This window comes from Chelonoidis abingdonii, chromosome 4 (assembly GCF_003597395.2).
Source record: "Chelonoidis abingdonii isolate Lonesome George chromosome 4, CheloAbing_2.0, whole genome shotgun sequence".
Classification (NCBI taxonomy): Eukaryota; Metazoa; Chordata; order Testudines; family Testudinidae; genus Chelonoidis; species Chelonoidis abingdonii.
Genome location: NC_133772.1, coordinates 20,253,015 through 20,276,070, shown reverse-complemented (window position 1 = coordinate 20,276,070; position 23,056 = coordinate 20,253,015). Strand labels below are relative to the sequence as shown.

General features: G+C 51.7%; 1 protein-coding gene across 1 annotated transcript in view; it reads left to right on the top strand.

The window, feature by feature from the left end:
* Positions 1 to 5,314: 5,314 nt before the first annotated feature.
* The window catches only part of TULP1 (TUB like protein 1), a 36,747-nt gene continuing 19,005 nt past the window's right edge, over positions 5,315 to 23,056 (top strand). Inside the window, exons 1-2 of the mRNA XM_075065993.1 lie at positions 5,315 to 5,443; positions 6,939 to 6,987. Of these exons, the coding sequence (XP_074922094.1) occupies positions 5,439 to 5,443; positions 6,939 to 6,987 (54 nt within the window). The 5' untranslated portion in view covers positions 5,315 to 5,438. The remainder of the gene's footprint in view (positions 5,444 to 6,938; positions 6,988 to 23,056) is intronic.

The window sequence follows — 23,056 nt, the reverse complement described above, 5'->3', positions numbered from 1 at the left end:
GTCAGAGGATGGAGATGGATGGCAGGAGAGAGATCACTTGATCATTGCCTGTTAGGTCCACTCCCTCTGGGGCACCTGGCATTGGCCACTGTCGGTAGACAGATACTGAGCTAGATGGACCTTTGGTCTGACCCAGTATGGCCATTCTTATGTTACGTTCTTATGAAGGGAGAGCTTCCTGTTTCGTTTGCATGTCTAAATCAAGCAGACCTGGCTTACTTTTTTTTCCTTAATGTGCTCAGAGCTTAGGGGAGGAAAGTGAATGAGATTCTGCTTATACCAGTGTGAAAAAGCAGAATGGACTCGAATCTATTCTTGTGCAAAAATCTGTTCTCCCTGAAGTCAATAAGGCTGCACAGGTGTAACTGTCATCAGAACTTGGCCTGTGTTCCTGTTCCCTTCTCGAAGCACATTCCATGCTCACCCAATATTTTCCACTTGGGAAATCAGTTAGTTTGAGTTGGGGCAGAAAAATGAGGACTAACTTCAGGTTTATTTAGCTTTAAGTTTTTGGAATGAAACTCAAAAAAAATTAAATGAGAGGTACTTTTATGATGGATTGAACTGCTAGAGAACCAGCCTTTAGCCTATTCAGCCAGTCTTTCTATCATAGCCTGCTAAGAAGTGGATTTAAAATCCTTGAGGGAGAGGGGAAGGAGAAACCTACAACATTGTGTGTTGAGCTTCCTCCAGTGCTTTTGCAAAGATGTGTTGGCTGGTGACTGGGCTGAGGAGAAGGAAAGAATTTGGTGGCCTGTGCATCCAAGTACCGAAAAATATATCAGAGAGAAAAAAAATGGATTTCTTTGATTTTTAGTACAGTTCAATACAGCGTCGAACACAGTCCATCATACATCTGAAGCCCCTCAGTGGAAAGTTCTGTAAAAGTTAAAGGACTGGTATCCAGAATGGGAGGTTTGGATTTGCTTTTCCTACAAATGTGCGGGAATTGGTTCCTTAGACACGGGAGGGGCAGTAGTTCTGGCTGGAGCTGGATAGTGTGTATGCGGGTTCTGTGCAAGCTTCCCCCCCTACCACTCTGGTACTGCCTCTTCTCTCCCCCGACACCCTTGCCCTGCCCCCCCCCTCCAGGCACTCATCAGTTGTCCAGAAATGGGACCCAGAACACATAGAAGATGACCATGACGGGCACTAGGACCCAGGAGGCAGTGTCCTGAAGCTGCCGGCCAGCCTCAGCCCAGGAGAGAAATCGGGGCTGGGGGGAGCTGCTGGGGAGGGGGCAATGCCTGCTCAAACAACACTCATGGCTGCCATGGGTGTTATATCCTTGGGGGCAGCCGGTTTAGGAAGAAATCACTTGAGGCCAGACAGCAGACAGCTAACAAAACTACCATTTATTTACAGACACAGAGCTCGCCTAACCAGCCAAAGCTGGCTGGGCTATCCCCTAATAATCTAACTCAGTTGCCATAGGAACAAAAACCGTGACAACCAAATACACAACAATGGGTTCCCGTGGTAACGGATTTTTAGTGTCTGGTCACCAGTGTTAACCGGATCCCTGTCGGTGTGTTCCTGCAGCGGGGGACGACACAGCAGCAGGCAGTGGTCTGAGCTCCTGCCAATCCACACGGGGCTGTTTTGCCTTTCCTCCTGGCAGGAGCGCTCCAGCAGGGCTGCGTGAGCAAGCTCCCCCCTCACTCGGCCCCGGCTGCACCTCCTGCCTGACTAGTAGGGTCTAAGGCCTGTAGCCTTATTAGCCTGTGGGTTAATCCGGCCCCGGTGGCTGGAATCCCCGTGCAGACAGACTCATTGCGACCAGGTCTTGCAAGCTCGGCTTCTGCTAGCGGAAAGCGGGGGCTGAATATGCAAAGGGCTGAGCGTGGCTAAGTTAGGTAAAGGGATTAGCTACACAGAACCAGGCCCCCTGCCTGTGGGGCTTGACGCTGTAAAGCAGCCGAAGATACAGTTTGTTGTAGCCCTGATGCTCTATGTCGTGCAGTTGTGCACGCCAGCTGGACTCCACTCCCCTAGGAACTGGGGTAAGCTAATGCAGAACCAGGATCCACAGTATCATCTTCCACAGCAATTCTAGGCCACAGGATGGCATCTGTGTGCCAGGGCAGTTACATCAGGGGCCCAGCTCAGTCAGGTTGTGTTTCTCCTAAGTAGATCAAGGTTGAAATCCCTTGTCTCAAGGCTGAGCGATGTGGGGCTGGAGTGCCCAGAATAGCTTGCCCAGCTCCCTACTCATGTTTAAGCTGAACCTGCCTGTGTCAATGGCATCAGCCCACCAAAATGGGGGGAGGGAGGGGTCACGTGGGTGGAATCATTAGCGCTGACTACCCAGCGATGCTGAGGGCTTTGTCTGCAGGTAGCCACGCTAGAAGGAAGCTGCAGCCACACCTCCACTTGCTCTGTGGGCATATGGGGATGGGGGCATGGTGTTCTGTGATGCCAGAGAGGGTGAGGGGTAACTGACCCAAAGAGATCCTAGAACTGGTTTGCCTCTTGTGTGGGTTTCATGCTGATGGAACTCCACTGAGTGTCAGTGGTTTATATGGTGGGAGTCAATGGGGAGGCAGACCAGACTCTCAGTCGCACCGCGGTAAACTCCGGGAAGTGCAGGAGCTCAGACAACATGTTCAGAATGGGCTCTCTGGCCTTGAAATCTACGCAGCCAGCCTGTGCTGCTTTAGCTTCCCTGCTAGCGCTGCTCCAGCATGTATCCCTCACAGGCTTCTCCAGCCTCTGCTGCTGCTGCTGTTATTGGAGCTAGCAAGATGAAGGCTAGTCTGATACTACGCATGCTGCAGTCACGCCTCGGATCGCAGTGGAGACGAACCCACAGCGATATCTCCCCTGTGAATGGCCCGGCTTCTATAGCTGATCATATATCAGACTTCAGCTCCCTTCTCTTTCCATTCCAGCCTGGCGTGCCCTGCTCCAGCTTTTGTTGAGCACAGAGAGGTGCCATTGAAACTCTGGTGTGCTGTACACATACATACTCGCACTCACTAACTATACGCACACACACTGTCTGTCTGTGTGTCTCTCTCTGTGCATGGCACACGTGCATTTTACACTCGCTCATCCAGAGTCGCAGCGGTATATTGTGTGATCCATCAAGCTCCCTTGGCCCCTGTTTGAATGAATTACTGCAACAGCTGCTGCGTTCTGTAGAACCTCCCCGGAGGCCTGGCTGCCTGGCCCTGAGCCCCTGAAATCCTATTACCGAGTTTCAAGACAAATAAAAAGTTAATCATCTCTGTGGCTCTCCGCGGCCGCTGAAGCGCTACGCAGACCTGCCTGCGCTGAAGGCTGGGTGGTGGGTACCAGAGAAAATGAATTTGATCGGCTAATCGATTCATCGAAATAAGCGAATGTTGTGAGGCTGCCCCAGGATTCTCTGGGGCAGATTAACGGGCAAGCTGGAGCGGGGATTCCCCAGCCAGACAGGGTCAAATCTGTAGATGGTCACATCTTGCATTTAAAATCCACTCCATCTGTGTGCGCCGTTTTCAAGTCTGTGCCGGAGAGGACGAAGATCTGGAGAAGGAGCAGGGAGCGCTCCAGCTTCGCATCTGCCAATAAGGTGACTTTGTGCTCCAGATCTGCGGCCCAGCCTCGCTTCCCCGTGAGCCAGAGCCCCGCCGGCAGCTTGCCATGCCCCTTCAGTCGGAGATCCTGCATGAGGTGTGGACCTCGGACAGGTGAGTGTTCAGTTCCTTCTGCCTTGGGCTGCTCACACACATTTGACATGGTCCTGGTTGTAGGGGAAAGGTGGGGGGAGGGGTTAGTTTTGTCTGAAGATCAGGCTCCAAGGTCCCAGTGGAATACTGCAGCCTGGGTTTCTAGTCTCGGCACTTCTCTACCCCTGAGCAGTCAGGGAGCATTGCCTCGATCAAACACAGAGGTCTCCCTAGTGTAGACCCTACCCCTGACTTGGAGGAACGTTGCTCTCCAGAAAACCAGTCTCTCCATGTTCATTCAGGGCCTCATCCAAAGCTTTATGGAAGATGAGAGAGGCTTTCCCGTGGACCCCAATGGGAGCCTACCATTTTAGGGCTCCCCCACAGTCTATCGGTGTATCTCAATCTTGTCCTGGGGAGATCCCATCCCACTTTCTCCTGCGGGAAGGGATACTCTACAGTCATCAGTCAGCAGACCTAGAGTTGGCCAGCAAGGGAAATTTCCATTCTGTGGGAAATTTCAATATTCTGGGGGGAAGGGCTAATCATTTGGAATCAGAAGAACGAGATGCATTTGGCCAGATAACAAAAATTCTAAAATATGTCCATTCAGGGCCATCAAAAAGTTTTTCAATCATGTCAAAACATGATGCTGTAAGATATAGATATAAATATCACATTACTATTAATATTCAAATTTACGAGTCTGAATGGAATGAACTGAAATGATGCTGTTGACACAAAATGTGTTTTATCAACTTTGCGCCCATTGAAATTGTCATTGAAATCAAAACAGGAAAGGTTTTGGTTTCGACTAAACTTGCCCTGTTCCTACGGGAAACCCTCCCGTTGGAAAATTTCCACCAGCTGTAAGCAGGCAGAATCTGTTGAACAAAGAGTGAAGAACAGGGATTGCTCGGGGGGCAGGGGGGTTGCTCCGGGGGTCTCCTGCTTGGGAGGGGTCTGGTGGGGCTGGCTGCGTGGAAACACTGTGCTAAGGTATCTTTGTCATCAGGCTCACCTACCAGATAGGCTGGCTGTATTTGGGAGAACAGAGCTATTACCTGAGTCCCTACGCAGGCGAGCGTACACTCAGAGTCACTGGCGTGATCTGGATGTGTGCTTTGCTGCTGCCTTAGCCAGCATATTCCTTGGACTCCTATATGTCCCCCAGGAAACGCTGCAGCAGAACACTGGGCATTTCAGATGGCTGCTCTGATGGACTACAGACATCTGAGTTAGACAGAGGCCTGCAGAATTTTCTTAGACCGTTCCAAAAAGAGCAGCAATCTGTAAGACTGCAAACAGATGCTTGCTCCAAAACCCAGGAGAGAGCGAAGCTAGTAATCTGACATTCACCATCTCCACTAGCCACAATGGGCCAGAAAGAACCAAGGGTTGGCTATCGCCTGCCGTGTCAGAGATCCAAACATCTGTTCCTGGGCTGGCGATGACCGAGATATTTTTCAGGGAACAGCAACACCCCGTCTGGCATTGCCAGGCTCCGAAAGGGGTTCTCTCCGTCCTTGGCTGGAAGGATCATCACAATTCAAAAAGGATGTTGACAGATTTGGGGAGTGGGGGGACAATAAGAATTACTGAGCTCTGGAAAACCTGCCTCTGCAGCGAGACTAAAGAAGCTCAATCCATGTAGTTTACCAAAGGGATAAGTTCAGAGGTAACCTGATCACTGTCTGTAAGTACCTAACGGGAGAGAAGCTTTCTGAATCTCGCAAACAACGATCCAATGGGCGGAAGTTGAAGCTACACAAATTCAGAGTAGAAATGAGGTGAAATTTGTATCTATGTATTGATTATTTTACTAGTGAGGTAATTGACCCCTAGAATATCTTACTTGGGGGTGGGACGGGGTGTTTAAATCCAGGCTGGGTGTCTCTTTCTAAAAGATCTGCTCTGGCTCAGCCAGCACTTGTGGGCTTGATGCAGGAATCAGTCACTCGGTGAAATCCTCTGGCCTGGCTTGATGCAGGAATCAGTCACTCGGTGAAATCCTCTGGCCTGGGTTAGGCAGGACGTCAGATTGGTTGATCCCTTTTGGTCTGAAAATGCACGAAACCCATGCTGGCAGGGGTTCCTCTGCCTGACCACTGGGCCACAAGCCTGCCAAAGGATCCCTCCCCCCAACAGCCACTGGTGGGTGGGTGGGTGGGTGTGTGTGTATAATTAGACAACAAACATTGCTAGCTACATTGACAGGCTGCAGTGCCATCTGCTGGAATGAGAGGGTCACCTCTCCAGAGGACAGTGGCAATTTCTGTTCAGAGATGTTTTACCAATGGTGCCATGGCAGCCTGAGCACTGCTGGTCTATCCCATCTGCCATCGCTCACCCCACTCCGCATCTCCAGCTCTGAGCAGCATTAGGACTTTCTGGGTTAAACTAGAAGCAGAATCTCCCTCCCTCTGAGAGCCTTAACAGCTGGTGCAGCTTTTCTGGGTGTCCCGGAACCACCTTGTTGCGCAGCTGGATTTGCTAGGGGTCTGTTTGCTGGTTCTTTTATTGTAAACGCTCCCAAATTCTCTGTTCCCGTGACAAACAGCCACAAGTGCTGGGAGCAGCCAGAAGAACAGGCAAGGATGGGAATGGGAACTGAGACCCGTGGGAAACAAAGGGGATAAGAAACAGCATGTGGCAACTTAGAAGGGCACACAGGGCGCCTCTGTGGATTGTCCACCTCTCGCTCAGAGATCCTGTGTTAGGGACCTGTAATACGCCAGTCTACAGAATGCCCTCTTGGTACAGAGGTGTGTTCCCTCTAGCCCCAGAAGAAAGAAGTGGGCAGGGAGCTTATGGGAGAGTGGGAGCAGGCAGTGGATTCTCTCTCTCTCTCTCAGCTGGGATTGATGTAAACCCAAGGGTCAATGTTTGTTAGTTTCCCTCTCCATGATTTTCTAATGGGACTGGTGACTTCGGCTGCTTCCATAGTTGGGAGCCCAGCTTGGGGCATGCTGTGTGAGACAGCAATGAGCATCCATCCTCTGACAATCAAGCCCTTTTAAGTAGCGCTTAATTTGTAATGAAAGGCATGCCAGGGCTCAAGCAATTTTTTTACATCCATAAGTGATGCAGCAGGCCCAGAGGTGCCAGGGCTTGGAACTGCCAGGCCCAGAGGTGCCGGGGCTCGGAACTGCCAGGGCCTGGCACAAATTAAGCACGGCCTTTAAGGCCACTCCAGGTGGGCCCTCGAAAACAGAGCCATGCAAAATCACCGTCACTTTTGGAAACGCAGGCCCTCATCTCATTGCGCTGTTTTTCCCCTCACAGTGTGAATGAGGAACCCCGGAGCCCCCAAAAGCAGAAACTTAACAAGCAGGTAAGAAAATCTCCCCACACTTCTCCTGCCTAACGCTAAGCCCCTATACGTCTGCCTACCTTCGGTTTTCCTCTGGCTCCCATCGTGGCAGTCTCTCACACAGTTTCTGAGAGTAGCTGATGAGAATGCAGGAGATTCAGACTTGCCGTTTGCTTCGGGTACCGATCTGTGTTTGTGTTCCTGGACTGAGCCTGCTGGCAGGGCTGGGAAGAAAACTGTGACTGTGACGGTGTTTCACAGAGATGGGCTAGACTGGGGGTATGGGTTGTGAGCCCAGAACGAAGAGACTCTCCAGTCTCTAGTGCTCAAAGCAGTTGTGTTTGTGTATGAGGCTCTTAGAACTAACGGTGAGTTCTGGGAATGACACGCTGTCCTCTCTGGAGTTTGTACTGGCAGGTTCTACCCAAACACACCCATACGAGTGTGACCCCCAGCTGGTTCCCCGACACCACCCACAGCCAAGACTTTTTGGCTAAATTCTGGTCCAGCTCTGAACTTGGGGCCTGAGCGGGCCCATGTGAACTGGGGTACAAATGATTCCAGTGGAACCAGGCATGTATGGGACCCCATTCTTTTGTTGCTCTTTCCTTCCAACAAGAGCCCCAAATGGACCATTCAGAGCCCTCTTTAATGCTTTGCAGATTTCATTGCCCTCCACACCAAAGCAAGGCAGCTGATTACTGAAGTTATTTTAGAGAAGCTGAAAAAAGATGGTTTAGATATGGCTGATTGGTGGGGCCAAAGCTATGGCAGAGCTCATGTGGCTTCAGCTTACAATGGTGTTCAAAATCGAATTCAGTAGGGAAATCAGTCCACGTCTTTCATCCCACATGCTGCCCACTCACTGCGGGCACTCGAATCAGAGCGTCTGCGTCGGTGGCATCAGGATTGGCTCCAGTAGCTGCGGCACATAGCCTGGGGCAGGTCAATTCCTTGCTCCACGCCTGTCTCAAGGTCTGGGCTGAGATATACATTCTGGGTGGAATGGTTTCTGATCTGTGGCAGCAGCCGCTGGCAGCCCCATTCTGACGCTTACGGGTCTGTCAGTGTTTCTGTGACAACACGCTCCTCTGTCCAGCGGTTCGTAACAGTTGGTTTACAGCTGAAACTTGGCCTGTAAGGTCTTATTCCGATGAAGGTAATTGTGTTCTGCCTACCCAAATCTCCTCTTCTGTTTGAACTGTATGCCATGGTCGACAGAGCAAAGACGGACAGGGAGCTGCTTTTCTCATTAGGATCTGACGGTGATCTTCTAATTTTCATCCAGATGGAGCTTGAAGAGTTTCTGTCATCAAAATCTTTTTAAATGAATGTATTGCATATGTATAAACTCTCTGGAATGAAAACTCAGAGCAAAGGCCTTATCTTCTCAGTAGTCTGGATAATATTGTCCTCACCACTAGCACTACAGAACTAGTTGGAGCACAAATTACTTTGCACATCCTGCAAGGGCGACCACCTCTGGGGTGCAACACATCTGTTGTTTAACAGCACACAGCAACAACACATGGCAGTTTGGCGAAGGAGAAACCAGTAGCCTGTTGAAGCTGCAGGAGAAAGTAGGGAGGCAGATGCAATTTGGCCAGGGCAGTGGAGGTCACACCCCTTGTCTTGCAAAATGTCCCAGGAGATCGTTAATTATCACAATATGGCGCTATTTCATTGAAGTGACTCAGACCTACTCTGTTTCCTTTTTCGTTTTGGTATCAATTTATAATTAGCCCCAGCCCACGCAGCAGCCCAGAATGAAACCACTGGAGCGCAGCTTGTAGGTGGGGACGTGAAAGGTGATTTGATCTAATGGTGAATACACCAGCAATCCAGCAAGAGGCTGCAGCTGGTGTTACTTACTTCACCTTGCACCAAGCTGCGGGTTCTAAATCAGCACCTACTTCCCAAATGTTTTATTATCTAGCTAATTGCCAAGCCATGTGGTCTCTATCTGATGAATCCTCATTATTTATAGTCCCAGCTCAATGGGATTAGGTGTGCTACACCTAATCCATCTACTTCCTCTGTGCTCTGGCTCTGGGTGACCTCAGTCCCAGAGGAACTGGTTCTCACAAGCTATTTCTGGACACCTTGGAGTCACTGAAATCTCTTTACCTGCCATCACTCTTCCATAGGACCCTAATCATCTTTAGCACAGGCTCCTCCTGTCACTCCCCGGCTGCGAAGCAAGATGCCTCCTTCACAGTTTCCGCTGTAGATGAACGTCGGAGTCCCGTAATTATGTTGGGCCAGGGGGAATGGCCTCCCATGCTCACCTGAAACACCCACATGGTGGCTGTGTTCGTTACAATACATGGAACACACTTGAGAAAGCATCCTGGTCTAGTGAGTGGCTGAAACGTCCTTCCCAGAGAAGTTATCCCTTCTCTGCAGGTGTTGTGTAGGTGAAAAGAGCTTTGTAGAGGAGCAGACTCACCCCCGCGGTGCCTCCTGCTGGTAACTCCTGGGAATTAGCTCATTCCAGCCTCCGGAGCGCCCTCTGCAGGCCAGTGATCCCCCTGTCCTCTGGCCCCCGTGTCACTCCCAGGACCCTGGTTCCCTTTTAGCTGCAGGTGCTGCCCACTGGCAGTAACCCCTCCAATCTGGGTCTCCCCTCCGTGGGGAACCCCCAACCCACTACCCCACTTTGCCTCAGTTTTGGCTACAGCCCAGTCTCCACCTAGCCCCCGTTCACTGGGGCAGACTGCAGTATCAGCCAGTCATCACTGGCAAGGAGGGTTTGGACCTGCTGCCTTGACCTACCTCTGGGCTGCCCTCTGCAACCCCCAGTACCTGTTGGCCCAATGCGAGGCCACAGCCTGGAGCTTTCCAGGCTGGAGCTCCCCAGCTCCTCAACCTTTCCCCAGCCCTGCTCCACTCAGGTACTCTGCTCAGGTCCCTGTAGCCAAGCCCATCTCCCTCTACAGCCAGAGAGAGACTCCCCTGGGCCTCTGGCTCACAGCCTTTTATAGGGACCAGCTGGGCCTGATTGGGGCTTGGCCACAGCTGAGCCTACCTTCCCTAATCAGCCCAGGCTTTCCTTCCCAGCTTCAGCCACTCAGCCCACTGCTGGCTTGGGATCCCAGCCCCTGGTCCGCTCAGCCCACTGCCCATCTGGGGTTCCATCTGCCAGCCCCTGTAAATGTAAAATGTATTACTGGCATGAGAAACCTTAAATTACAGCGAATAAATGAAAACTTGGCACACCACTTCTGACAGGTTTGCCGACCCCTGGAATAGTTGTATGGATAATGAGGTTATTTAGATTTAGAATAGTTTTGGAATGGCCATCAACCCTCCTGCTTCAGAGCCCAGGCCAACCTCTCACCACTGGGGGTCAAGAGGAAACTTCCCCTAGGGGCAGGTTATCCCATAACTGCTCACTTTAGAGTTTCTTGCTCCTTTCTCTGATGCAGCTGGTGCTGGCCAGTGTTGGAGCCAGGATCCTGAGCTAGATGGTCTGATCAAGTCAGGTAGTTCCTATATTCCTAAGGACCCACATGTTCAGCCAGAAGAAGATAGAAGCCCACCTGCTCTGAGACCTGGGTGACATGAGATTAGATATCTGGAGAGGCTCCTTCTCTGAGAAGAAAGCTCGCTGAACTGTCAACTAACCTGCAAGAATCTGAAAAAAACCTGAAGAAGAGCTCTGTATAAGCTTGAAAGCTTGTCTCTCTCACCAACAGAAGTTGCTCCAATCAAAGATATCACCATACCCGCCTTGTCTCTTTCATATCCTGTTGGGACCAACACGGCTACAACAACACTGCACACAACAAATCTGCAAAGAATTGTAGAAGCTGAGAATTTAAGGCAAGAATGGAGAATTACCTCAAAGCTCCCAACATCTCTGGCTACATGGGTGGAAGGTGAGGCTGTCCTTCTGTGAAATGGAGGCTCAATTAGGTTGATGGGCCAAAGGGGTTTTCCATCCAAAATTTGTTTCTATGGTTTTTAAAATGTTGTGCCCTTGATAGAGGTAACACAAATGTAGATACTGTCAGTACAAACCCCTAGCTTAGTTGCAGGGAGTAGAAGAGCACATGAGCCAGCATTCCTGGGTTCTGTTCTTGAATCTGCCACGTGCTGAAAGAACATAAGAACAGCCATACTGGTCAGACCAAAGGTTCATCTAGCCCAGTATCCTGTCTTCCCACAGTGGCTAATGCCGGATGCCCCAGAGGGAATGAACAGAACAGGTAATTATCAAGTGATCCATCCCCGTCACCCATTCCCAGGCAAAGAGAGGCTGGGACACCATCCCTGCCCATCCTCCATGAATCTATCTAGTTCTTTTTTTAACCCTGTTATAGTCTTGGCCTTCACAACATTCTCTGGCAAGGAGTTCCACAGGTTGACTGTGCATTGTGTGAAGAAATACTTCCTTTTATTTGTTTTAAACCTGCTGCCTATTAATTTCATTTGCTGATCCTTAGTTCCTGTGTTATGAGAGAGAGTAAATAACACGTCCTTATTTACTTTCTCTACACCAGTTATTATTTTATAGACCTCTATCATCTCTCTCCAGAGCCGTCTCTTTTCCAAGCTGAAAAGTCCTAGCCTCTAATCTCTCCTCATATGGAGCTGTTCCAAACCTCTAATCATTTTAGTTGCCCTTTTCTGAACCTTTTCCAATTCCAATGTATTTTTTATTGAGATGGGGCGACCACATCTGAGGCTCATTAACTCTTCATTTAATCACATTTGTGAAGTAATGCCTGTGTTAGAAGGCATTTATAAAGAGTTCAAAGATCCTCAGAGCGGGCAAGACAGAAGGGCAGAAAGCTATTAGTGCTGTGATAACCAGATGAGCAAAGAAACAACAGGCTTGTGATTAGAATGAAAGCCAGAATATTCCTTTCTCCAAAGAGTCCTCCCCTGGCAATCAAACCCTGTTGGTTCCCAAAAACTAAATTTGTGCCATTGGAGGGGTGCACATACACACATAGTCCGTGCTTCACACACCAGTATTATTTTGCTAGCAGGGGCAGTGCAAAGGCAGGAACTGGCCTGGTTTTGGGGCAACACTGGTTTGGTTTTGTTCTGGGAACGCACCCAGATACTACTGTGATGGACGCAATACAAACTCTGACATGAGTAAGTGTCTCTCAGCCACCCCTCCCTGTTCTGTCATTGTGTTGTTTAGTTAGAGACAGGCCTGAGCTTTTACATCTCGAGTCAGGCTTCCTCAGGAGCTGGGCGAGGTTTGGAGCCGAGTTTAGGCTCGGAGCCATTTCTATGCCGTCCTCTCTCGGCGAGGGAGATAGTCCTCGCTAGCGACTGGACACAAGGCAGGTTCTACCCTCAAAAACTTCCAGCTGCTCGGCTGAGAGTTTCAGTGCTGACACAGGGACTTAGACACACAGCTTCCGTTCATTTCAATGGTACATAAGAACGACCATACTGGGTCAGACCAAAGGTCCATCTAGCCCAGTATCCTGTCTTCTGACAGTGGCCAATGCCAGGTGCCCCGGAGGGAGTTAACCTAACAGGTAATGATCAAGTGATCTCTTTCCTGCCATCCATCTCCATCCTCTGACAGACAGAGGCTAGGGACACCATTTCTTACCCATCCTGGCTAATAGCCATTAATGGACTTAACTTCCTTGAATTTGGCTAAACCCCCTGGTCCCGTTCGCCTTTATTTTAAAGCAAAGGTATTGCCAGCCCTGCAGACTGAAACCCTCCCTTTATCCCCAGAGTAGGTACAGCATAGGTCCCAGAGTTGTGAACTTCTACCACCAAGGTGCCTGTGTGTGCCTGGAGGGACTGCAGAGGGGAGCATTATCTCCAGGAACCAGGACCAGCTGGTGTGTATTCAGCTGAGAACACCTGCCCACTAGGAACTGCTGTGAGAGCTCCAATTCCTTTCACAAACCTGTTTCCTTATCACTCCCACTCCTCTCTGCCCCTTTAGTGACCGCCCCCCCCGCCTCCCCCCTCCCCCGGCTCTGTTGTTGTTGTCTCTGCTCAGAGAAGGGATTGGCTATTCACATGGATATCAAGAAAACGCAGCGTTACAGCTTATCCCACTCTACTTGGCACTGGTGAGGCCTCAGCTGGAGTCCTGGGTCTGGTTCTGGATGCCGCACTTCAGGGAAGATGTGGACAAATTGGAGAGAGTCCAGAGGAGAGCGACAAAACGGACAAAAGGTTTAGAAAACCTGACGTGTGAGGAAAGCTTAAAAAGTGGCATGTTTAGTCTTGAGAAAAGAAGACTTGGGGATGGACGGACCCAGTAACAGTCTTCAAATATGTGAAGGGCTGTTATAAATAGGATGGGTGACAATTGTTCTTCACATCCACCGAAGGTAGAACAAGAAGTAACGGGCTTAATCTGCAGCAAGGGAGATTAGCTATTGGGAAAAGCTTGCTAACTGGCAGGGTAGTTTAAGCTCTGGAACAGGCTTCCAAGGGAAGGTGTGGAATCCCCATCATTGGACGTTTCTAAGAACAGGTTGGACAAACCCGTGTCAGGGCTGGTCTAGGGTTACTTGGTCCCACCTCAGTGCGGTGGGCTGGACTAGGTCTCTCGAGGTCCCTTCCAGCTCTGCATTTCAATGATTCTGGAAGGGATATTCAACTTCATGCTTCAGAGGTGCCAACCTTTTAGAGACCAGGATGAGACCCATGCTGGGGGCATGTTATCTCACCTCTGCCTCCAGCAGGGTTCTTACATCTTCTGCCAAACAGCCAGTTCCGACCATTGCCGGAGACACAATACTGAGCTAGACAGACCTCTGATCTGCTGAGCCTGGCAGTTCTGAAGCTGAGTAGAGAGATGTTTCACCTGTAGCCAGGTCCCATCCGTTGGCTTAATTCTTCATTCTTTCCCCATAAGAACAAATGGCCCTACTGGGTCAGACCAAAGGTCCATCTAGTCCAGTATCCTGTCTACCGACAGTGGCCAATGCCAGGTGCCCCAAAGGGAATGAACAGAACAGGGAATCATCAAGTGATCCATCCCCTGTCGCTCATTCCCAGCTTCTGGGAAACAGAGACTAAGGACACCATTCCTGCCCAACCTGGCTAATAGCCATGGGCGGATCTATCCTCCATGAACTTATCTAGTTCTTTTTTGAACCCTGTTATAGTCTTGGCCTTCAACACATCACAAATAGTTTGGCCCATCCTGCGAAGGCATATCCCACGTCCAGGAGCAGCGCCAGGGTTTCTGACGCCCTAGGCGGACGGCCGCTTCGCCGCCCCCGGCGGCTCCAGTGGAGCTGCTGCAGTCGTGCCGGTGGGCGGTCCGCTGGTCTAAAGGCTCCAGTGGACCTGCCGCAGGCATTAGGTCCGCCGGAGCCTTTAGACCAGCGCACTGTCTGCTGGCACGACTGCAGCAGCTCCACCGGAGCCGCCACAGCAGCGGCCCATCCGCCGGCACGAATGCAGTAGGTCTCCCCGGAGCCGCGTGCCACCCCCTGGCAAAATAGCACCCCCCAAAAAATTCTGGCACCCTAGGTCGCCTAAATGGTAGCGCCGGCCCTGCCCATGTCCTCCTGGCCCTGGCTCTGACCCCATTACCACCACTTTTACATTGAGATAACTCCCTTAGCTCCCAGGAATCTCTCCTGACTTACATCAGCGTGTGTGGGAAGGCTGCGGGGCACCCATTCATATTTACTCTGGGCATTTCAACAGCTAGTGACACTGTGTGATCACTAAACCCCAGAGACTGACCTGCATTAACTCTCCAGAAGGTCAAGTCATCAGCACTCTGGGCTCTTTGCCAGCAGCCCCTCGTCACTCTCCTCTGACCTCTGTATCATATTGGCTCTGGGCAGGGGTTTGACATGTAATGACATTCATATTGTGTTGGGGAGATCGCTCCAGCGTGCTGGTTCTGGGGCTGGAGGCAATTATTTCTACTGCCAATTGGCCTGCTCCTGTAGCCGATGGATGCTGCCTTCTCAGGAATTCCATTCTCCAGCAAAAAAAGTTTTGGGGAAACTCCAACCTGAAGACTTTGGAAGAAGTATAATCCACACCGCCTCTACGCACAAGAAAGACTCGCAGGCAAAGTACAAAGTTCAGCGGGAGGATGGCAGCTTGGGAATTTTGCTTCAAAAAACCATGTTGGCAGGAGAAACTTTCAGAAGAATGTGGCCCAATCTGATTTTTCTTGTGTTCTTTGAAGCTGTTTCCCTGAGGCACAAGAAATTCTTGGAAGGATATTTTTGGATTGTTTAAAAAACAACCACCACCCATCCATCACCACAACAGAACTGCAGCGGGAGCAGGTTGAATGAGACAATGAAAGAGCACAGAGGTGGATGGTTTCTGTCAGTCTAAATCATGGCAGTGTGGCAATGAACCAGAAAGTTCTTCCTCGAGTGATTGCTCATGTGTATTCCACAGTAGGTGTGTGTGCTTGCCACATGCACCAGTGCCGGAAGTTTTTCCCTTAGTAGTACCCATACGGGGGGAGAACACCGCTGGGACCCCTGGAGTGGCGCCTGTATATCGCACTACAAGGGGAGCCGTGCACTTCCCGCCACCCTCAGTTACTACTTCTTGACACCGGTGAAGGTAGTTGGAACTTCCTGCTCCAGCCTTGCTGCAGCTTCTCTAGTTAGCCTTAGAAGTACAGTTCTTCCAATAGTTAAATAGTTTTCTCCAGTTAGTTGTCTGGGTTCAGGGCATGCCCCGTGCCCCAGGCTTCAAGTCGTGTGACACCTGTCACAGTTCTATGCCAAGAAGCGACCCGCACACTTAGTGTCTCCATTGCTCCAGTGAGCGCTGTAGGATCTGCAGACCATTCAAGCCCCTGACTAAGAAGGAGAGGGACATTAGGCTTCATGCTCTCCTAATGGAATCAGCAGTGGCCCTGGCACCGGCACGCTGAACAGACTCGGCGCTCGGCACCGCGTCTTCAGTATGGAGTGAAGTCTCCTCCACTAGCCGGCACCACTCCCCCTCCAAGAAGCAGGGGAAGACTCAGCGGCGCCGAGAGAAAGATGGGGTGAGGCCGGACCCAAGCTGGGCAGCCCACGATCCCCCTCAGGACCCAGACCTCTGACTCACATTGAGTGGAGCAGCCCGGTCACGTTTGCACGTGCCTCCCCTGCGGAGAGGATGCCGTCGACTCCAGAGGCTGCACAGGCTGCACGTGACATTTTAACCCTCTCGGTACCTGGGGCGCCACCTGAGGTGGGCCCCCAGTCTTGAGGGAAAATGCCACTGGGAGCACAACAGGCCTCTCCGACGCGGCACAGTGGCCGCTCCAACAACAGCCGCCTCGCTTGACGTGGTCTTCCCACAACTCGCGCCAGCCCTCTACCCCACTCAGGCTGACCGGCTCACTGCCCGCAAAGAAGCCTCAGAGCTCCTCCACACCCTGTGACCAAGGACGCAGGCACCTGGATAAGCAGTGCCGACGCTCCTCCTCGCGCCGCAGCTACCAGAGCCGATCCCGACACCAACAACATAGACGCTCCAATTCGAGTTCCTGCTCCGCCAGATATCACTCTCGGAACTCCTCTTGAGATTCACTGGCACTGAAGCATCGTAGCTCCAGTCGCCAGGGCGAGTACAGAAGCAGCACCTCGGATGGGTACTGATCCTTGTCCTCGAGGTCCCAATCACACAGATGGCACCATCGCGGACACCGTTGGTCTTTCCACTCATACGGTACCGTGCGGTCGACAGCGACTTCCGCATCAGCACCCAGTCGCCCATCTCCAAGTCAGACAACTCAGCGAGAACAAACGGTGCTGCCTGGAACCCAAGTTGGCCAATGGCATGGAACACCATGGCAAGGTGATCCCGCTTGGTGGCCGGAGCGTCTCAGGCTCCCTCGGCCTTCCATCCTCGACAGAGGGAGAAATCAATGGGTCCCGAGCCGACGGCACTGTGCCCGGACTCTGACCTGGGAATCAACCCACCGGTACCGCCCAGCGCCCTAGGCTTTGTGTCAGTCCCCTCGCTGGCACCGGAGGACACCATAGCAGCACCGCCGCCCATCCCACAGGAGGACTTCAAGGCTCACCAACAGCACCTCAAGTGGGTGGTGTCCAAACTCCAGCTCCAGGCTGAGGAGATGGAGGAGCCATCTGACTCTCTTTAATGTACTGTCATCCTTGGCACCGAGGCAGTAGCCCTACCTCTTCAATCATAGATTACTAAGGTTGGAAGGGACCTCAGGAGATCATCTAGTCCAACCCCCTGCTCAAAGCAGGACCAATCCCCAACTAAATCCCCAAGTGGCCCCCTCAAGGACTGAACTCACAACCCTGGGTTTAGCAAGCTAATGCTCAAACCACTGAGCTATTCCTCCCCCTCATTTCTCTTCACCAAAGGGTAGGCAACATCTCGACTACACTGTGGCAAACCCCAGCTTGCTTGGCCCCCATCTCCAGGAAAGTGGAGAGGAAATACTTCACGCCAGCTAAGGGCCACGAATACCTGTATTTCCACCCAGCACCTAACTCCCTAGTGGTAGAGTCAGTGAACTACTGGGAACGTCGTGGTCAGCCTGCGCCCACCCCCAAGGACAAAGATGCCAGGAGACTGGACGCTTTTGGCAGGAAGGTTTATTCCTCTGCAAGTTTCCAGCTTAGGGTAGCCAACCACCAAGTACTTCTGAGTCAATATGACTTCAGTTTATGGGGGTCCCTACCAAAGTTTGAACCTCTCCTCCTGGAGCAGGACAAAAAGGAGTTCAGGGTTCTGGTAGAGGAAGGAGTATAAGCAGTGAAAGCAGCCCTCCAGGCAGCATTGGATGCGGTAGACACGACAGCCTGTTCGAAGGCCTCCGCCATATCCATGCGCAAGGCGTCGTGGCTTCTCCTGTCCGGACTGTCTGCGGAGTCCCAGTCCTTGATGCAGGACCTTCCCTTCAGCAGGAAAGCATTGTTTGTGGACCAAACTGATGTCCGCCTGCATTGGATGAAAGACTCCCGCACCACCCTGCAAACCTTGGGCCTGTATGTCTCTCTGGCAAAGGACAAACCTAGGCCGCAAACTTCGGTTCCTCCTACTAGGAGCAGATACGAACCCCTGCCTAAGAGACCGAGGGAACAGACACACAGGTCCCAGCATCAGTCCTGTTCAGCCTGTCCCCTCGAAGGGCAAAAGGCAGGGAAAGAGGTGGTTTTGACTCTTTGCGGGGAGCCACTGGGCCTGTTGCCAGGGAAGCCCCCCAGTTAATAAAGTTTGTGTTCTGCAACCGTTTATATGCCTTCCAAGTGGAGTGGTCCCATATAACATCAGACCTCTCCTCAACACTGTTCTCAAGGGCTACATGTTGCAGTTCACCTCACCGCCCGCCCCCCCACCTCCCACGCTGGGTGAGCCTCAGGGATCCGGAACATGCCCACCTCCTAGACCAGGAGGTGGCGCGCCTCCTCCGCCTGGGGGCGGTGGAAAGGTACCGGTAGAATTCCAGGGTAAGGGCTTCTACTCCTGGTATTTCCTGTTTCCCAAAGGCAAAAGAGGGGCTCAGGCCCATCCTAGACCTATGGGATCTCAACAATGGTATAGTCTGCTACAGGTTCCATATGGTATCCCTGGCCTCTATCATCCCCTCCTTGGACCCAGGGGATTGGTTTGCAGCTGTGGACCTCCAGGATGTGTACTTCCATATCCATATTATCGAGAGGCACAGGTGTTTCCTCCGATTCCTGGGCAGGGGGACCATTACCAGTTCACAGTCCTTCCATTTGGCCTTTCCATGGCCCCCAGGGTTTTCACCAAATGCATGGCGGTGGTAGCAGCCTACCTCCAGAGGAAAGGGGTACAAATTTTCCCTTACCTGGACAATTGGCTCCTGAAGGGCAACTCTAGGTCCCAGGTACAAGCCCAGGTGGGACGACTTCTGTCCATGCGCGCAGATCTCAGCCTAGTGCTGAACGAGGCCAAGTCTACGTTAGTTCTGGTTCAATGCATACAATTCATAGGGGCTCTACTCAACTCATTAAAGGCGACAGCCTCTCTTTCCCGGGACAGATTCGAGACCCTCAAAAGTCTCATCGCCTCAGTCACGGCATTCCCTGTGATGACGGTGAGGGTGTGCCTTCAGATCCTCAGTCACATGGCAGCATGCACGTCCATGGCCCGCTACGCCAGGCTCAGAATGAGGACCCTCCAGCTCTGGTTAGCCTCTCAGTATTCCCAGATCAGGGACGGTCTGGACAAGGTTGTCTCGTTACCGTCCCATGTAGTGGCTGCCCTGCAATGGTGGTCCCTTCCATGCAACATGCAACAAGGGATCCGCTTCCAAGAAGTCTTCCTCTCACTAGACCTAGTGTCAGATGCCTCGGACCTGCGCTGAGGAGCCCATATAGGGGACATTCAAACCCAAGGGAGATGGTCGGCCTCGGAATTGTCCCTACACATAAACGTCAGGAAGCTCAGGGCAATACGCTTGGCGTGTGTAGCTTGCAGTGCGCACCTTCGCGGGAGGGTGATCACGGACAATACGGCTGCGATGTATTACATCAACAGATGAGGAATACACTCCTCTGTCTTGTGCCTGGAAGCCCTGAGCCTATGCGAGTTCTGTATAGCCCACAATATCTCCCTGAGAGCCTTCCACTTACCTGGCGTCCGCAATGTGGAGCCGATCACCTCAATAGGGTTTTTTCCCACCAACATGAGTGGTCACTCCACTGGCAGGTCGTCCTGCAGCTCTTCCGAGAGTGGGGAGCTCCCCAGGTCGACCTCTTTGCAATCGACCAGTATCGACGCTGCCCCCAGTTCTGCTCCGGGGAAGAGCAGGAAGGGGGGCGATCTCAGACACCTTCCTCCTTCGGTGGTCAGGCCAGCTTTTCTACACCTTCCCACAGCTCCCCCGATAGGCAAAGTCCTGCAGAAAGTAAAAGCAGACAGGACGCGGGTCATCCTCATAGCCCTGGATTGGGCCCGTCAACTCCTGCAACTCTTAGCGGCTCCCCTGTGGAGACTTCTGCTTCACCTGGATCTCCTCTCCCAGGAGGGGGGATGCCTCCTCCACCCCAACCTGGCCGCACTTCACATGACAGCGTGGTAGCTCCATGGTTAGATGTGGAGGAGGGGAGGTGTTTGGAGAATGTCAAACGAGTTACGTTGGAAAGCAGAAATCCATCCACATGACAGATATACCTGGCCAAATGGTATAGCTTCTCTACGTGGGCAGCGGAGTGGAGAACTTGCCCATCGTCCACATCACTCCAACTCATTCTCGATTACCTCCTCTCCCTTAGGACCCAAGGACTAGCTCCCGTCTCCGTCAGGGTGCATTTGGTGGCCATATCGGCCTTCCACCCCCTGGTACAGGGCCACGCGGTCTTTTCCCACCATATGACCTCCCGCTTTCTAAAGGGCCTGGATCGTTCATTCCCGTATGCTAGCCCCCCGTGCCGCAATGGGATCTAAACCTAATGTTATTCCGCCTCGCAGGTCTTCCCTCTGAACCCTTGGCCATGTGTTCCTGGTCCCACCTGTCATGGAAGGTAACATTCCTTGTTGTGATCACATCAGCTCATCGTGTCTCAGAGCTTAGGGTCTTGACTTCGGAACCCCCATATACGGTCTTCCACAAGGATAAAGTCCAGCTTCGCCCACACCCTGCTTATCTCCCAAAGGTGGTCTCCGCCTTCCATATGTATCAGGACATCTTCCTACCGGTACTCCATCCAAAGCCCCATTCCTCCAACGAGGAGTGCCACCTACACCTGCTAGATGTGCGTAGGGTGCTGGCTTTTTACCTGGACCGAACCAGGCCATTTCAGAAATCCTCGCAGCTGTTCGTTGCATCGGCCGAACGTATGAGGGGGCAACCAATTTCCACCCAGCGCCTTTCCCCTGGATCACCTCATGCATACGCACGTGTTATGACCTGGCAGGGGTTCCCCCGCCACCTATCATTAAGGCGCATTCTAACTCATCAGCTGCCTATGTAGCTCACGTCCCTATCCAGGACATATGTAGAGCTGCCACGTGGTCCTCTGTCCACACCTTTTCTTCGCACTATGCGATCATCTCCCAAACACGGGATGACACCGGGTTTGGTAGGGCAGTACTTTGTCCCGGAAACCCTTAAACTCCTACCCAGCTCCATCAGATATAGCTTGGAGTCACCTACTGTGGAATACACATGAGCAATCACTCGAAGAAGAAAGGACAGTTACCTGTTCTGTAACTGGCGTTCTTCGAGATGTGTTGCTCAGGTGTATTCCACATCTTGCCCTCCTTCCCCTCTGTCAGAGTTGTCTGGCAAGAAGGAACCGAGGGTGGGGGGAGTGCGCAGCTCACCTTTTAGCACAATATAGAGGTGCCACTCCAGGGGTTGCAGAGGTGCTCCCTCCGTACGGGTACTGCTAAGGGGAAAACTTCTGGCACCAGTGCACATGGCAAGCACGAACACCTACTGTGGAATACACCTAGGGCAACCAGAGAACAAGTGTGAAAAATCAGGAAAGGGGATGGGGGTAATAGGAGCCTATATAAGAAAAGGACCCAAAAATTGGGACTGTCCTATAAAATCGGGACATCTGGTCACCCTAAATACACCTGAGCAACACATCTCAAAGAATGCCAGTTACAGAACAGGTAACTGTCCTTTCAGCAAGGTTGCGACCAAGTGGCTGGTTGTGAAATCAGTAGGTGGCTCTATTTGGCTGTAGTGGATGGGTTTCTAAATACAGACTTCACCCCCTCAGTTAGCACTAACTGTCCATCTCAACACAGAGGTAAAAGTCTGGAACTGGAGTGCCCATCCAAGCCTAGGAACGGTTTCTGGAGATCCCGGTTGGGATGGCATGAAAGCAGAATGCACGGCTGCTGCCTGCACCAATCGTGGTCTGTAGCAGAACATCGGTCAGGCTCTAGGGCTGGCCATCTCTCCCCTTATGTCAGCAGAAAATCCATGACAAAAACAGTGACCACGGTGCAGTTCTGTCCCCACCCATAGGGCAGCCTATGAAAGAAGACAGGGAAAAGAATGGAATAAAGAAGCCTGGTTTGAGTTTTAGGCGATTGTGACTCTGGCCACCATCCCCGGCTGGGAAAGGCTTGTCTGGCTCCTGGCTCCCTGCATGTCTCAACATCAGCCTGCGGGCAGAATGACTGTGAAGGAAAGATCCAGGTGTTAATGTTTAGTGCTTAAAAGAACATTGTCAGATTAAACATCCAATAAAAAAAAAAAGCAGAGGAGTCCAGACCTGCGTTTCTTTTAACCCCTGAAATGGTTTAAAATGGGGGGAAATTTAAAAAATCTAATTCTCGTGGTGGTGGTGGTGGTGGTTTCCTTTCTGACATTTCAGATCAGATCATTTCACATTGGCTCCCAGGCATTAGCACAATGGGGCACTGCTTGGGTTGTAGATGGTGCAGGGGCACATTGAAAAGAAATTCACGTTATTGTACAACGAGGCTTTTCATTTTGTTAAGAAAGGGGGAAAAGGTAAAAGAAAAGGAGAAATCAGTGTATTAAAATAAGTTTTATTGTCTTACTTTCCCTAACAAAACTTTCCTTTTGGACCACCCTGGCAGCGTCTTTTTAAAACGGTGAGGGGAAAATGTTGTTGCTGAATAGAGGACTTGAGAATGGGGGAAAGATATCTGACGTGATTCTGATCTCATTCACACTGCTTTTACATCAGTATAACTCCATTTACTTCAGCAGAGTTACGCCTGATTTACACCAGGCTGGGTGAAATGGGAATCAAGCTCTAGGTGCTGAAGGAGGGACCCACTAAGGAAAAACTGCTTTTTTCAAGCAGCAAGGGGGATGTCTAGGTTAGGGATTTCTTCCCCTAGCCAGCTAGGTCCCTTCCCTGCAGGCTGTTAGCCCCATCCACCTGCCCCTTCATCCCTGGCCCTCACTTTTGCCAGTGCCTCACTGGAGCATTCCTTTAAAATCTCTGCTTAGCCAGTCGGCAAGTGTGTCTGGTTTTGAAGATACGTAGGCGGCGGGTTATATGGGCTCAAGGTGCCCGGGCTCCAGGAATATTCAGGGCTGGGGGCCCTGCTCCAGCAATATTTGGAGCTGGGTCTCTCCCTCAGCCCTGCCTGGATCGGGTCCCAGCCCCGGCCCCCGCGGGTCTCCCCCCACCGCGTCCCTGCCTGGATCGGGTCCCGGCCCCGGCCCCCGCCG